The sequence below is a fragment of the Salminus brasiliensis genome, chromosome 1, assembly GCF_030463535.1.
Source record: "Salminus brasiliensis chromosome 1, fSalBra1.hap2, whole genome shotgun sequence".
Taxonomy (NCBI): domain Eukaryota; kingdom Metazoa; phylum Chordata; class Actinopteri; order Characiformes; family Bryconidae; genus Salminus; species Salminus brasiliensis.
Window position 1 is genome coordinate 58011063 of NC_132878.1, and position 13985 is coordinate 58025047.

Sequence of the window (13985 nt, forward strand, 5' to 3'; positions counted from 1 at the left end):
GGCTAAACTCAATGGAAGTCCCAGCAGGCATGAGTCTTAGGGACACATCTATATGTAAAAAATACACACCAGCTGGTGAGCTAGTGTAGCATGATCATGATCACAGCAGGAGAATATATTCTTCAATGTCTTTTTTTTTTGGTGCAGTGGTGAAGTGCTTTTCGTGCAAAGCTACAACCATGGTTATATCGCACTAAGCTTGTGCATTTAATACAAATAAATTCACTTCACAGAAACCATTGGTGGGGAAAAAATAACATTTTTCAGTGTGCAGTTCACAATTTATTTACTGAATAAATTTGGACAAAACACCAAAATCAGTTACATTACAATCAGAGCATCTGAGGCAGATATCCCATCATGCACGCCCCACCCCCTTCAGGAAAAAAAAAATCTCCTTCAACATTAGCACCTAATCGGCACCACCTAAAGCATGGCCAGTTCTTTCTACCAAAAATGCATGTTTTATTATTAATAATAATAATAATAATAAATCTATAATTTTAACTGTCTTCAAGAATTTGAAGACAGTTAAAATTAATTAAAAAAAAACATTAAATAAAGGGGGAGAGAAAAAAAAAAAAAAAAAAAAAAAAAAGCGTCCCCCACCCACCCCTGCTAGGCAGGCTATAGCATTCAAAAAGGGCACATGCCATTGACTAGATATCACAATTTCAAGTAACATTGATATACGACAAAACATGTCCACATGTACCCATTCAGAACATGATCATTTCACAGAACCTACGCAGGCAGTAGAAAATTAACATGAGGTACTGGAGACAGTGTAGTCGTAGTAACATCATTTTACTGTTGTGGAGTCAAAACCTAAATTTAAACAAACAAACAAAAAATAGATATATATCAGCATAGGTGGTGTGGGGCACAAATACTGGCACTAAAGTTTCTTTTAAACCTTGGGACAGTCTTTAATGCCATGACTTCGAAACTGTCCTGTGTCAAAAGTATTGCCTACAACATGTGATGAAACTGGAACTGAAGAGAAAACCCTGCAAGTATTTATTTATTTATTTATTTAATATAGCAGTTATTTTAAATAAGAAGAACAAACTTGTTTTCATTCCTGTAGAAGAAAGAAATTAAAATTAAATAGATAGCTAGTCTAGAGACATGGAATGGACCATTCACCTAGCCTAGGTAAGTCAAGTGCTCGTCATGTTTGGAGGCTCAAGGAGAAAGGTTCAGTTCAGGTTAGAGCAGAAGAAAAAGCAGCAGTAACATTTTAAGAGAAAAGAGAAATAGCTTAATGCAACACAAAGAGCTGACTTGGTGCAGCCTTACACGAAAGGACAGAAACAATGCAAGTTAACATAACATAATTACACAATGAGGAAGGGGGGGTCAAGCCTGAAAAGAAGAAATTACAAAGGTATTTTTGTAATTCTATTGATAGCCAGCACATACGGTTTATAGTATTGGCCTATAAGGCTATGAAAGAGCAGAATGGTGTAAGTAATATACTTCTAAAAAAATAACAAAGAATAAATATAGATACAGCAAACAAAATGCTTCTGAAGTAAAGTTCAGTATCTGGAGACACCGTCATGTACTTGATGAATCAGAACTCAGAACAGGAGTGGTTGCAGTTTGCCTCATGGTTTTGTTCTCCTTGGCTGAGGGCTCCTGTGCTGCTGTGGGGTTTTTTAATGTTTGTTTTTTGTAGCTTAACGTGACTCGTACATCTCATGAGCACCACTTAAAAGAAAAAAAGAAAAAAACTCAAACTAAAGATAGTTGTAAGTCTTGCTACATTACTGAACATTAACATTTGCATTGCCCAGAAGCTCTTGCTGAAGGTGTTCTACACCACTAAGCCAGACCTTTCCAGGTTTCTCGATGGAATGGGAGATAAAGATAGACACCTTTGCAATGAGTGTATTCTGTTAACTTCTCTTTTTGTTGTCATCTAAAACACGTGGCAAAATGTCTGAATGTTTTTTGTTTTTTTGTGCTGCTCAGCTGAAGTACTGCTCCAGCTCCTCCTCCATGTTGGCCTCTGGCACCATCTGGTCCACCTCACGCTCTCCCCTGCCATGGCCCGTTCCAGGCTGGCTGGTGGCGGCCAGGAACCAGGGATGCTCCAGGATCTCCCGGGAAGTCAGACGCTCGGCCGGCTCGCGCCGCAGAATGCTGCGGATCAGGCAGCGGGCCTTGGGCGTCAATGTCTCAGGGATGCTGAACTGGCCACGGCGGATCTTGCTGAAGAGCGAACTGGGCTCCACATCGTGGAAGGGGTAGCGGCCGACGAGGATTGTGTACAGCATGACGCCAAGGCTCCACACATCTGCCGCCTTCCCAGAATAGCTGCCACTAGCGTTGAGGATCTCCGGGCTTACATAGGCCGGACAGCCATGTTTGTCTGAGAGAGAGTCATCACTTCCTTCCAAGAGGTATGTGTCTTCCAAACTCTCCAACTTCACAAGGTTCCTGTGGACAACGACATAAAACAAATATTTCCTCAATTCAGAGAACATGAGCCCACTTATAATTTCACATTAGGCAAGCCACTGTTTAAAAGCTGCAGCTTCATCCTAAAAGCACAAATATATTGGATGACAAATCCCCATGCCAGTATGAAGTAATGAAACAAATGACTGCCCCTGGACGTTCCCATCAGTAGAATGGAGACAAAGAACAGCCTTCTCCCAGAAAAACAATGATCCCTCCTCTGAATTTTAATGAAAGTTGATAGTACAGCAGAATCTATGGGATTCAAACAACCAAGCATACACCCTGCAAAATCACAGTACAGGGAAAATTGCAAAATCAGCACAATCCAGAGAAGGACATGTCCCTTGCTAGGTTGAGTATATCAACAAATAATCAAAAGTAAAAAAAAAACAAACAAACAAACTGGTAATTCACTTCTAAACTGCATAAAAATCATTAACATGCTTATATACAATAACCAAACTGCAGCCCTCTGGTCTAGTTGAGGTCATGATGCTGTGATGCTATCTTCGATAGCATTCAACTTTAAAGGATAGGACATCCAAGTAAGCTGAAAGGTAAAAGTAAGCTGAGCGTGCACTTGCTGACCTGACCCTTTGACCCCTAGCTCTATATCTGCCCAGCAGCAGAGGGCTGGAGTATAACAGGAGAGCTGCCTGCTCAAAATAACCCTTAAATGACATGCAGCATACGTGACTCACACCTCCGCTGCACAGTGGAAAAACCACACATGCGCTCACACACTGGGTATGAAAAGGACACTGGCTTATATTAGGGCAAAACAAGACAGGCCACATCAAGCTGTTTAAATGACTGAACTCAGGACTGTATAAACAGAACAACCTTCAGGGCTAGTTTTGCAGATGCAAATGAAGCCTAAGCCAATGTATTTTTTAATGGTGGATCACCATCCGCATTGCAATTTAGTCCAAACCCTAGGCTTAATCCATTGGGAAAGCCGGTCCTTACATGTTACAACTCAATGTCACAGGCGTCCTCCGTGACATAACCGGGTCAGGAACCCGGCGGAGCGCCACAGCAGTAGGCTATGCAAAAAGGATCAGATGCCGTCTGGCACTCTGTTCCCATTCCCATCTTGCTGCGCACTTGGGGTTTCATTTCAGGCCAGGGTAAAACTTCCCACCTTGGCCACGTCTATCACTCCAGTCTGCCATCAATCATCGAGGGGGCGTGGCCTTGGCGTCCCAAGCTACAGTGCTTGGGAACGGTTAAGGTCACTGAGCTCACATTTACAGCGGTGCCCACTTCTTTCCGTGTGCTGAGCCACAGGAAATCAAGCCGAGGTGACTCATTTGGCTAAAGGTGCTACTACCGTTTAGCTTTAATGGAGTGGACCACCCAAATTCGTAGTGCACGCTACTCTGCCATTACATCAGCCTAATTTTAGAGGCAAGGTGGCGTTTTACATTCCTGTTTGCCTAGTCAGGCAGAGAGGATGCACTGGCGTCAGTATTTAACATAACATTTATGGTGCCTGAGCAGAGTTACACAATGGCGTTAATGCACAGCTGTCTATTAAACAGGAAAAGCAGGCAGGGTTGGTACAAACAACAGCAGAACAGCAGCCTGACCGCAGCGTGCTCGGTTACCTTTAACACAGTACCGTGACGTAATCTCAGAACTCGAAAGCACATCTCTTTACCTTTCCTCGTTCTTGAAGACGAACTTCCTCAGCTTGAGGTCTCTGAGAACCAGGCCGTTGTCATGGCAGTGTGCCACGGCTGACACTATCTGATAGAAGAGTCTGGCAGCCTCTTCCTCCCGCAGCTTTTTGCACGTGCGGACGAAGGAGTGCATGTCCCCATGGCTCCGCTCGAAGAACACATACGCACGCGTGTCCCCAAGGAGGATCTCCACTATTTGGTTGATGTTCTGGTGGGCGCCCAGCACAAAGTAGGCAGCCAGGGACTCTTGATATCGGGTGATATCAAACACCTGAGGAGAGCGAGGGAGAGAAAGACGAGAGCGTTTTGTATCCAATCAGACACAGTCATTGATTCTGAGACAATCGGTTAGCCGAGCAAAAGTTACTACCCGTAGGGGCTCTGTTAGCCCTGGATGTTGGTGTGAGAGACGTTGATTGCCATGTGACTTTTTTTTGCCACAAGAGAAGCCCCAGTTTTAGTAAGACAATGGAGAGTTCAGCAGACAAAAGGACTGCAATCCATGCAGCATTGAGAGGCAAGGCATACACCTCTGCAGCAATTTTAAGCCTCCCAAACAGACATTGATCTTTGATGTTGCTTAGTAACAGACACACAGAAAGGGAGGCTGGACAAATATAGCACACTGATGGTGGGCATCGGAGGGCTAATTCTCATCAACACATAAAAGTGAGCCATATGAACCCGAGTCTATTCCACACACACCTCACAATGCATGTACTCTTTAACCTGCCATGTAAGCTACAAAGAGGTGACCTCTGCTTGCTGGATCTGGTTACTAATGCAAGTGCATTACTCTGGGAAACGACCACCTCGTGGCAGTCGCTCATGACATTACAGTGCAGGTCCAGCAACAGTCTGACCTACAGTCAGAACACTATGGTAACGTCTGCCACTGGCTCCTTTTGTCAGCGTTTACATTAGGAAACATGATCAACAGTGCAGAGAGGGGTAGTGCCTTGGCCAAGCGCTTTCTAAGCCTTTCCATTACTCAGAGCTTCTCTATTACCAGCGCCATTGAATATTCCAACACACATTAAGCAGCTTACTTAGCAGTTTCAAGGCATGAAATGATGGTGCATGTTCTCTTTACTGTAAAAAAAAAAAAAAATCCATGTGTCTCAATGACCCCCCAGGTCTAGTTTCTTTGGAGGTGCTCTGTGCATGACCTTATCGGCACCTTTTGGACGCTTATAAAATGCTGGGTTGTGATTGTATGGCAGGAATTGGCTTACCTTGCAGACGAGCTCTTCCCCACTGTGCAAGTGGGCGGCCCTGAAAACGTGGTCTCCCTCGAGCGGCTCCAACAAAAGGTAATTTCCAATGCACGAGATGCAGTGCGACGAGTCCGGGGTCTCCGGGGGGCTGGGGGATCCTAAATTGGGGCTGAAGCTCTGGCTCGACTCTGTTGTCCTTAGGCAAGACAATTCCTCGAACTCGTGCGTTTTGTGCCTCGATCTCCCATAACGCGAAATGTTAATGGGATTTGACCTCTGTATGTTCATGAGTGGTAGATGAGGGTCGTCCTAAGGGAGAGGGGTCGATGTCTTGAGTCGAGGGAGGGAGGGAGGGGTGGAGGGAAGGAGGGGGGGTGGGGTGAACTTGGGCTGGAGATAGATAAGAGTGTCGCTACGCTACTGTAGTACAAAAAATGACGTAGAACCAAAACTGTAAGCCCTCGGTCAAAGTTGCTAATGGCTGTCTGGAGAGGCTGCTATACGCTGCTATAGCCTAACATTACTCTGCAGCGAGCCCGAAGTGCGTGCAATGGATCAGCAACTGAACAACGTTCAGTTGGGCTTAACTGAAGCTGAAACAGCACTGTGTTTGATTAGTGTTTCCGCACGGATCTGCAAAAGAGACGAGTGGAATGGTCCAGTTACAGGAACAGAAAGTTACCTGGCTCTCTGCAGTCCCTCATTAAGGCCTCTAAAGCTGGGTATGAGCGAGTTTTCAGCCAGTTAGTTGGGGGAGTAGATCCCGTGCTGCAGCTACAGAAGCTACAGAAACCCCTAAAGCTCAACCAGGCGCGTGCAAAATGCTCGGGAACGCACGCGAGATTTATTTCCTTTTCCAGTTTGAGGAAAACAAGGAAATCACCATATGAAAACGACCAACAACAAAAAAAAGAGTGCTCGCTAGCAGAAAGGCAGCTAGCCTGCTAACCGGTGAGTGGGATCAGATTTCCTGAGAGAGTGCTCCGGTTTCCTCCAGCAGAAGCGGCCTTCTCCTTCTTCTCCCACAAATCATTTCCATGCAGCTCTGCTCGCCATGCCGTCTGCCCAAAATGGCAAGAGAACCGTCGGGGTTGCAAAATCCCCCCGGAGTTGTCTGTCGCTGTTTTCCTCAAGCAGCTCGGTCGATGTCCTCGACGACTTTGCTCCTTTTCTCCTCGCGAAACCGCGGAGTTGTGCAGCTCTGGATACTGTACTGTAAGGTGGAGAAAGAAGGAAAGAAGGGACGGCCGACTCGCCCAGGCCTATCCCTTATTTCAGCAAGGCATCCTCTCCCGCGGTCTGCTGCTGCTGGCACGGCTGTGAGTCAGGTCCATTGATGGCGAGGAGAGGCGCTCATGCCCAGCCCAGTGCAGCGCGGTGCGGTGCGGGAGCAGACTGCTCTTTCGGCTCGCTCTGCTCTCCACGCACACGGCCAGAGCGCTTCCGCCCCGCCCCCGCAACGTCACGACCACCCGCTCCGTTTATTGGTCGGCTCCTTTTTGACGCCGACGACTCCGGGCTGCACGCGCTGGGCCTCGCGCGACAACGAGTCGTACATTCACAAAATATGTGTGTGTATGTGTGTGTGTGTGTGTGTGTGTGTGTGTGTGAATAAGAAGTTCTTTTCTTATGCATGAATGCATTGATTTGAGAGGGATGTATCTGCTGTACCAGTACTGTGCAAGTAGTGCAGTGTCGTTTTGGAAACATCTGACATTTGTGAAAAGCATTTATCAATATTATTATTAATATTATTTTATTTTTTATTTTTATTATTATATAGTATTCTGAATAATTAGATACAATTAAATATAGAATAATAATAATAAATAATAGTTTTAACTAGGAAATTCTTTTAAATGGACTTTCATTGATGCAAGATTGCCAGTGCAATCCTTGTGATCTATTATACATTTCTAAATGAAACATGGGTGGAAAGCCTGGCCTTACATGACATTTTGTAGGCGTCGTGTATGCAGATTTTTAATTTAAAGAGCCTTATTTACATCTCGCATGAGACTAATATTTGAAATATTTGAACACATTTTGCATTCGCCATATTGCCCTTCATCTTTCATCTTTGCTCTGCTTGTATGTTGTTTTACTGTCTTCTTATCTAAATCTAAACTATGACGCTTAAATGAGTAAGAAATCCAATGCATCCGATGTACACAGCCAATAAATGTGTTTTGTATCTGGCACCAAAATCACTATCTGTCTACAGTCCATTATGAGAAATAGCCTGTGAATGTGTGTGCTGGAGAACGAGCACCAATGGGTTTAAAGCTAATGCAACAAACCAGGAGCCTACACATCAGCACTGGACCACTCTCTCAATGATTAATCCAGTCCAGGCTGCCCACACAGACAGAGCGGAATGGAATTCGTGGCCAGATGGTTACTACTGCCAGTCTCAGACGTTAATAGTATTGCGAGGTCCAGGGAGATGAAGCCTTCTTCTGCACAATCAAATGTGTGTCAGCAGTAAGAACAGCAGTTAAAAAACAATTACAGCAAATGTGTATAATTATGCTGTAATCAAAGGCTTTGTTCTAGGACACCCGTTCCTCAAGGCTGCCTAAATGAGAAACAGAGATTTGAACTGAGGTGAGATGATGCACACTGCAAAAACTGGGAGAAGCTTGTGACTTCATTTTTATGACAAAAAAGTTTTTTTTTTTAAAACAGATGTTTTTCAAATGGATATTAAAAACAAATAAACAATATATATCTGTATATCTATCTATCTATCTATATCTCTCTCTCTATCTATCTATCTATCTATCTATCTATCTATCTATCTAGCTGTATGTTTGTCTGTCGGCCTGCCTGCCTGCCTATCTGTCTATGTATGTCTGTCCATCTCTCTCTCTCTGTTGCTCTCTTTATCGGTCTGTCTATCTAGCTATCTGCCTGTCTTTCTGTCTGCCTGTCTCGGGTCTGTATTCTAAATTCATGATCATTTTTCAGATGCTTCTCTTTCTCTCTTAGAAAAATATTTTTGTTACTATGTCTTTAAGACTACTGATAATGTACATGCAAAAGAAGTCTGCTCTGATTGGCTGATTTTCATGACATCACAAGAACAAAGAACACAAAACTTACTTTTTGCCGCATACTTCCCATAAAGTGAGCAGTTTTTTTCTGAAAACAAAATGAACATAAATCAGCTCTTTAATTCATACACTATATTTCAGAGCCATGCTTTGTTGCCCTACACTGGAGCAACTGTAATATATGCAAGGTCACAAAACAGGCCTGTGTGGTAGAAAATGGTATGTGTTGTGTAAGCCTGTTATATTATGCAATTATTTTGGTTGTTTCTGTTGGACATTGAGGCGATTTGCAATACTGTGTATTGTTTACTGTTTAACAGCATGAGCTGGCATGTCATTTCCAAGCGCTTCTAAGCTGTATGTGTGTACATACACAATAAAGGATAGTGTGACCTGGAAAAGTGTATGGAGGCAGTGTGTGCGTGTGGAGGAAGTGTGGTATGTTTGTATACTGGTCAATACACAGAGTCCTTCATAGAGTGTAGTAGTGCATGGTGAGCTGTGAGACATATTTATGTACCCCATTAGACAATCAATAATGGCTCTTTTTTTGTGGTGAATGTTTCCAGTGTAGTTTTTACACTTTCGCCCCGCTCAATGTGTACAGAAATAGAGGCATTTTATATTGCAACCCCACTAGTGTTTCTCCATTACAAACTACATTTAGTCTGGGCTTAAGCTTAATTTGGGTCTGGGGAAGCAGCTATACTGTATATGTGTTAAGGTGTTCTTTTCCTTTTCCTGTGTTCCCCCAACACATCCTGAAATCAAGTCTGTCTGCTGTACTGAGCAGCCAAAGTGTGTTATGTTTCCTTACTTGGACAGAAATATGAGTACATGAATAATATATGTGCATGCTTTTCTCAACTCCAAACCAATTTTATTAACTTTTTTTTACAATGTTTGCAGCAGTTTTTAACCAAACCAAAAGGCTACATTACCATCCCAAGAAGAATATCTTCCCCTGACAGGGCTCAGCTCAGAGTGGCTCAGCGGTCTAATGCGCTAGCACTATGGCTTGGGGGTCATGTGTTCAAATCCTGAGTCATTCCGCTTTGCCACCAGTTGCCAGAGTCCGTGAGAGCACAATTGGCAGTGCTCTCTTCGGGTGGGTAGATGACGCTCTGTCCCCTTATCTCTTTTAAAGCGATGTTGGTTGGCACAGGTATCTGTTAGCTGGTGCGATGGAGCTGAGGACCCAGTGCTTTCCTCTAAGCGTGTTGGCTGGCTGGCTTCACATGTATTGGAGGAGACATGTGTTAAGTTCTTACCCTCCTAGTGTCGGGGGTGTTACCGAATTAGGAGGAAAAAAAAATCACAGAACTAAATTTGAACAGATTTAAGCAGACATTGATGGCTGGTATAGTTATAGCTTAAAAAAAACCCATATTTTTGGTATGGAAGTTCCCAAATGGGCCATGCGTAAGGGAGGGTTAAAAGAGATGCTTTTTTAAAGATACCAATAAAACAGCTGCATTCAGAATCACAAACATTCTTCTGGGATACATTGGGATGCTTTTATGGATATTTTGAAGGAGGCCCATATGTGTTTTCTCTTCTCTTTATGTTACCTTTGCTGTGCTAACTTATAATGCTATAATGTTATGTTTAAGAACTGGAAAATGAAATATTATAAAGTCTGTCTGCTCAGCCATACTGGGGGAGGAGGATGTGGAAGGTGAGGGAAAACAAGATTGAGCAATCCTCCTTTCTGGAATGTGGGGCGTCGGGCGGAATGCATACAGCTGGATGGGAGACACAGGCAAGGCTGTTCATTCAGACCAGCTCCCACCCCCTGACACAACATAAAACTCACAGTGTTTCTCTTGCGGGTTCATGGCCTCATTGTACCCACGCTTTATGAAAATGTATCTGTCACACAAAATGCTCTCTTTTTTTTCAAAGCTCCGTTTTATAAGCAGTCGTTCACAGCTGTGGATCGAACAGAGCGCCCACGTGCACCCCGTCCCCTCCCCCACGTCCTCCAACTTGACCAGTTCCATACTGAAGTAGGTCAGCACTTTCCAGGTTTGGTTTGACCCATTTCAGGGGACAGAGGTCCAAAATTACTCAACTTTATCATCCCCCTGGATGATAAGACAGGCAGATGACAGCTGCCTATGTTTAGCTTTACATTTTACAGTGAGACACAAAATTCCTGCACTATTGAAAATCAGGGTGCTTTTAAGAAGAACCATGTTTTGCTTCTTCAAGAACTTCAAATTCAGTGAATGTTCTTTTTACAAAATGTTCTTTTTAAAAAATGTTCTTTTTAAAAAAGTCTTTAAAAAAATGTTCTTTTTCTTTTTTACATTTTTTGTAGATAGGATGTGAGAGAGTGCATAACCTTTCTTTAAAGTTTACAGAACCACAACATCAAGAACCATTTAGTAACCTATATTTTTAGACTTCTGTTCGAAAAGTGCCAAAAAACAAACTCAGTTAATTGATAGGACTTATTGTGCAATATGTAACATCTGTTGTACTATATCATATTTAATACTGCTGTTTTGCAGTAATGTGACTAGGTTGTTCACTTTGCTATAACAAACTTCTAGACATTCCTAAAAATTTGCCAGATTGGGTGGGTTCGATCGCCAGTGATAACAAAGCCATCCATGGCAGAGTGACCAAGTGTGTAGAAGTGGCCTCAGTCTCTCTGGGAGGCCCTTCCACTACCCCAATCACTCAGCACAATGCATATATATGTTACATGTCTATGAGGAAGCACATGTCAGTCTTTACCCTCCCAGCGCTGATAGCATAGCCTGATTGGGGAGTCCTAGCTAGTGTTATGGCTAAATTGTGTGGCAGATAATAAGGTGGAAGGTGATAGGGATAGGGACTTTTCCTGATGTAAGGATTTAAGAACTTTCTTAGAACCTTTAAATTGTGTGGAGGTTCTTTAAATTCTAAACAGATTCTCTTCACTCACATCTCATTTACAAATCTGGTTCTCTAAAAAAAATAGTTTGTTTTTTATGACTGAAATTACTATGGAAATGATTTAATATTTTCTGATTTTAAGAGTGATGTAAATTGTTGGTATTAAATGTCGGTAATAATAAAGTAAACTGGGGTGACAAGACTTTGATCAAATGAACGTTGTTGCAACCCACTTTTGAGTGGGTTTTTTCTCCACTCTATTGCTACTATTAGGAAGACTTCAAGGAGCATTGAGTATGAAGATGAATCCAAGCCAGAGTACAGTGGCAAACTGCCTGAGAGCAGAGAGATGAAACCCAGATCTATCCTAGAAGTCTCCAAAGGTCAGCGTGGATGACTAAAATCTTAATCAGCTCCCTCTGGCAATGTCACTCACCCCTCTCAGCACTGCAGCCTGTAAGAAAATGGAAGAGTTTTGTAGCCGGGATGAAAAACAACAGAGTTGGGTGATGTGCACTGACCTGACTCCCTGGTCCGGAAGACCAAAGAGACATTACTCATTCACTTAGCCTCCACACTAAGAGGTCATATGAGGGCAATTCAAGGCATTTGTCCCTGTACCCTTATGTAAAACACCCACAAAGGTCAAACCCTCAGCAAATAAAACTAAGGATAGAAAAGTGACACCTGCTAAGGGCATAGTTTTGCTGTAATTCAAACAAACATGGCTGAGTTAAAGGGCAAAGAGGCTGCCCAGCTCTGCTGTGTGACAAATTCCTTGCCCAAAGACACTGTCCTGGTTTCAGTCTACATAAAAGTACCCAAATGGTTCTTGGCTTGGGCATACAGTTCTAGGACAAAAACATGATCAAGTTTAGAACCTTTACATCATTAGGAAGTTCTTCAAACTTAAAAAAAATTAACATTCACATTTACAAAAATGGTTATTTAAACAGCCATCTGGTCATATGATTTATTAGGAACCTATAGTGGGTCTTCTAGGGCTTCAAAGAACCACATATGGCACATTTGTATATGCATGCGATATGCATGAGAGTGTGTAAAGTATGGCCTTCCAATGTCACTGCATTAAGTGGCATATTATGGCAGCAGAGAGATGGGACTGCCAGCAGAACCCTAACACTAGCGAGGCTCCTCCCTTAACAAAGGAAACTGAGCCGGGACTCTTTAAAAACTGAAGTTCTTCTGAGGAGACACACACACACAAAAAAAAAACACCCACAAAGCATCACACACACAAGCAACCCACAACCCTTCCCCACAAATCTTCAAAGACTTGAAGTGAGTTAAGCCACCTGGGTTAAGAGTTAAGTCAGTGGGGTTCTCCTCAGCTTATCAGCCAGAGTGCATCGGGCCCTCTCCAGGCTGACGTCACGAATATGCATACCTTCTTTATCAAGTTCTGATCTTTTCCTTACCTCTAAGACATTGTCTCTATACTATGAGCTGTGTTTGAATGTCCCCCAGCCAGTCTAATCTATCTCCAAGTTGAAATTGCAAGGAAAAGCTCTTGACTGGATTATAAATCCTAAAGCTGGCTTTCTGTAACTTTGAGGAAAATGCATTACATTAGGCAAGCTTTCATTATTACTGAGCACTACGAGATCAAGTATCATACAAAAGTCATTCAGGCTTTTACAGTGAAACCTGCATTAAGTCATTGTTATCACAGATGTTATGGATTAAATGGACAGGCCTGAATTTGACAATTAATTCAGCATAATATGTTTTTGTTAGCTTAAATGTCTTATGTGTTATGTAGCCTTCGTTTTCCATATAAAACAGCTGTGCTGCTTCACTTCAGCAACTGCTAATTCTGCTGCCATGGCAACATGAATCCATCCACTTGGGATCATGCCATGTAGGACCATAAACAGAAGGAAATACACATCCATTTTTGGTCAAAGGTCTTGCCTTTTCTGAGAATATAATGTCTATGTAACTGTAAAAGTGATGCTCACCATTTGCTCTGAATGTAATAGACACTACCAGCATGAACTGCCTAAAAATGACAAGTGTGTTTCTTAGGAATGCAGTCCACTGTCTGGCACGTTCATGCTCCTTTTAATTATTATTTGATTGTTCAGGGTTTCTGGAGCACTGTAAACAACACAATTAATTAGATAGAAGACAGACTCCAGATCTGTGCCACTTTGGGTATGCATCAAGCATTGGTGTCTCTGTCTGCCATAGAGACAGCACAGGGAAACACTCACACACCTGTTTATCTGGGTGACTCTCGCCCCTTTGAAGCCTCGCTGCCGTGGCATTTCCTCTGAGAGCGCAGGTACACACCTCCAGTTCAGCTGCAACCCACTGTGCGCTCACTGCCATTGATCCTTTTACCTTTTTGCCGAATACACTTCAAAGGAATCCCCCTTACTCGAAATAAACAACGCAGACATTCTTCATTCGTCTGTGATTGCGCTGTGGCACAGAACCACAATCAGTTTTATTGGCCAAGTAAGATGTCACTAACAAGGAATGTGTAGCTCACACTGAGACTCGCACAAGTAATTAACCTCATGTCATGTTGTGATTGGCTTTGCTTCCTCAGTGTCTGGAGTCTCTGTGTTTGAGTGTGTAAAACAGAGAAAGGGAGTGAGACAATGAATACACTAGGAAAAGAAAACTAGGAGTCGCAAAGA

General features: G+C 43.0%; 1 protein-coding gene across 1 annotated transcript; it reads right to left on the reverse strand.

Annotated features, from left to right (window-relative positions):
• Positions 1–275: 275 nt before the first annotated feature.
• Positions 276–6804, reverse strand: trib2 (tribbles pseudokinase 2). Its single transcript, XM_072683063.1, has 3 exons — positions 5393–6804; positions 4136–4428; positions 276–2448 (listed from the first exon to the last, which is right to left on the reverse strand). Exons 1-3 carry the CDS (start codon positions 5660–5662, stop codon positions 1977–1979), a joined length of 1035 nt encoding a protein of 344 aa, XP_072539164.1. The 5' UTR covers positions 5663–6804; the 3' UTR covers positions 276–1976.
• Between the last annotated feature and the right edge of the window lie 7181 nt (positions 6805–13985).

Excerpts from the sequence above, each read along its gene's own strand:
- trib2 (XM_072683063.1), bottom strand. The coding sequence starts at position 5,662 with ATGAACATACAGAGGTCAAATCCCATTAACATTTCGCGTTATGGGAGA. Across the intron at positions 4,429-5,392 it reads GGGAAGAGCTCGTCTGCAAG|GTGTTTGATATCACCCGATA; the intron begins GTAAGCCAATTC and ends CGCTCTCCTCAG. Across the intron at positions 2,449-4,135 it reads GTCTTCAAGAACGAGGAAAG|GAACCTTGTGAAGTTGGAGA; the intron begins GTAAAGAGATGT and ends CGTTGTCCACAG.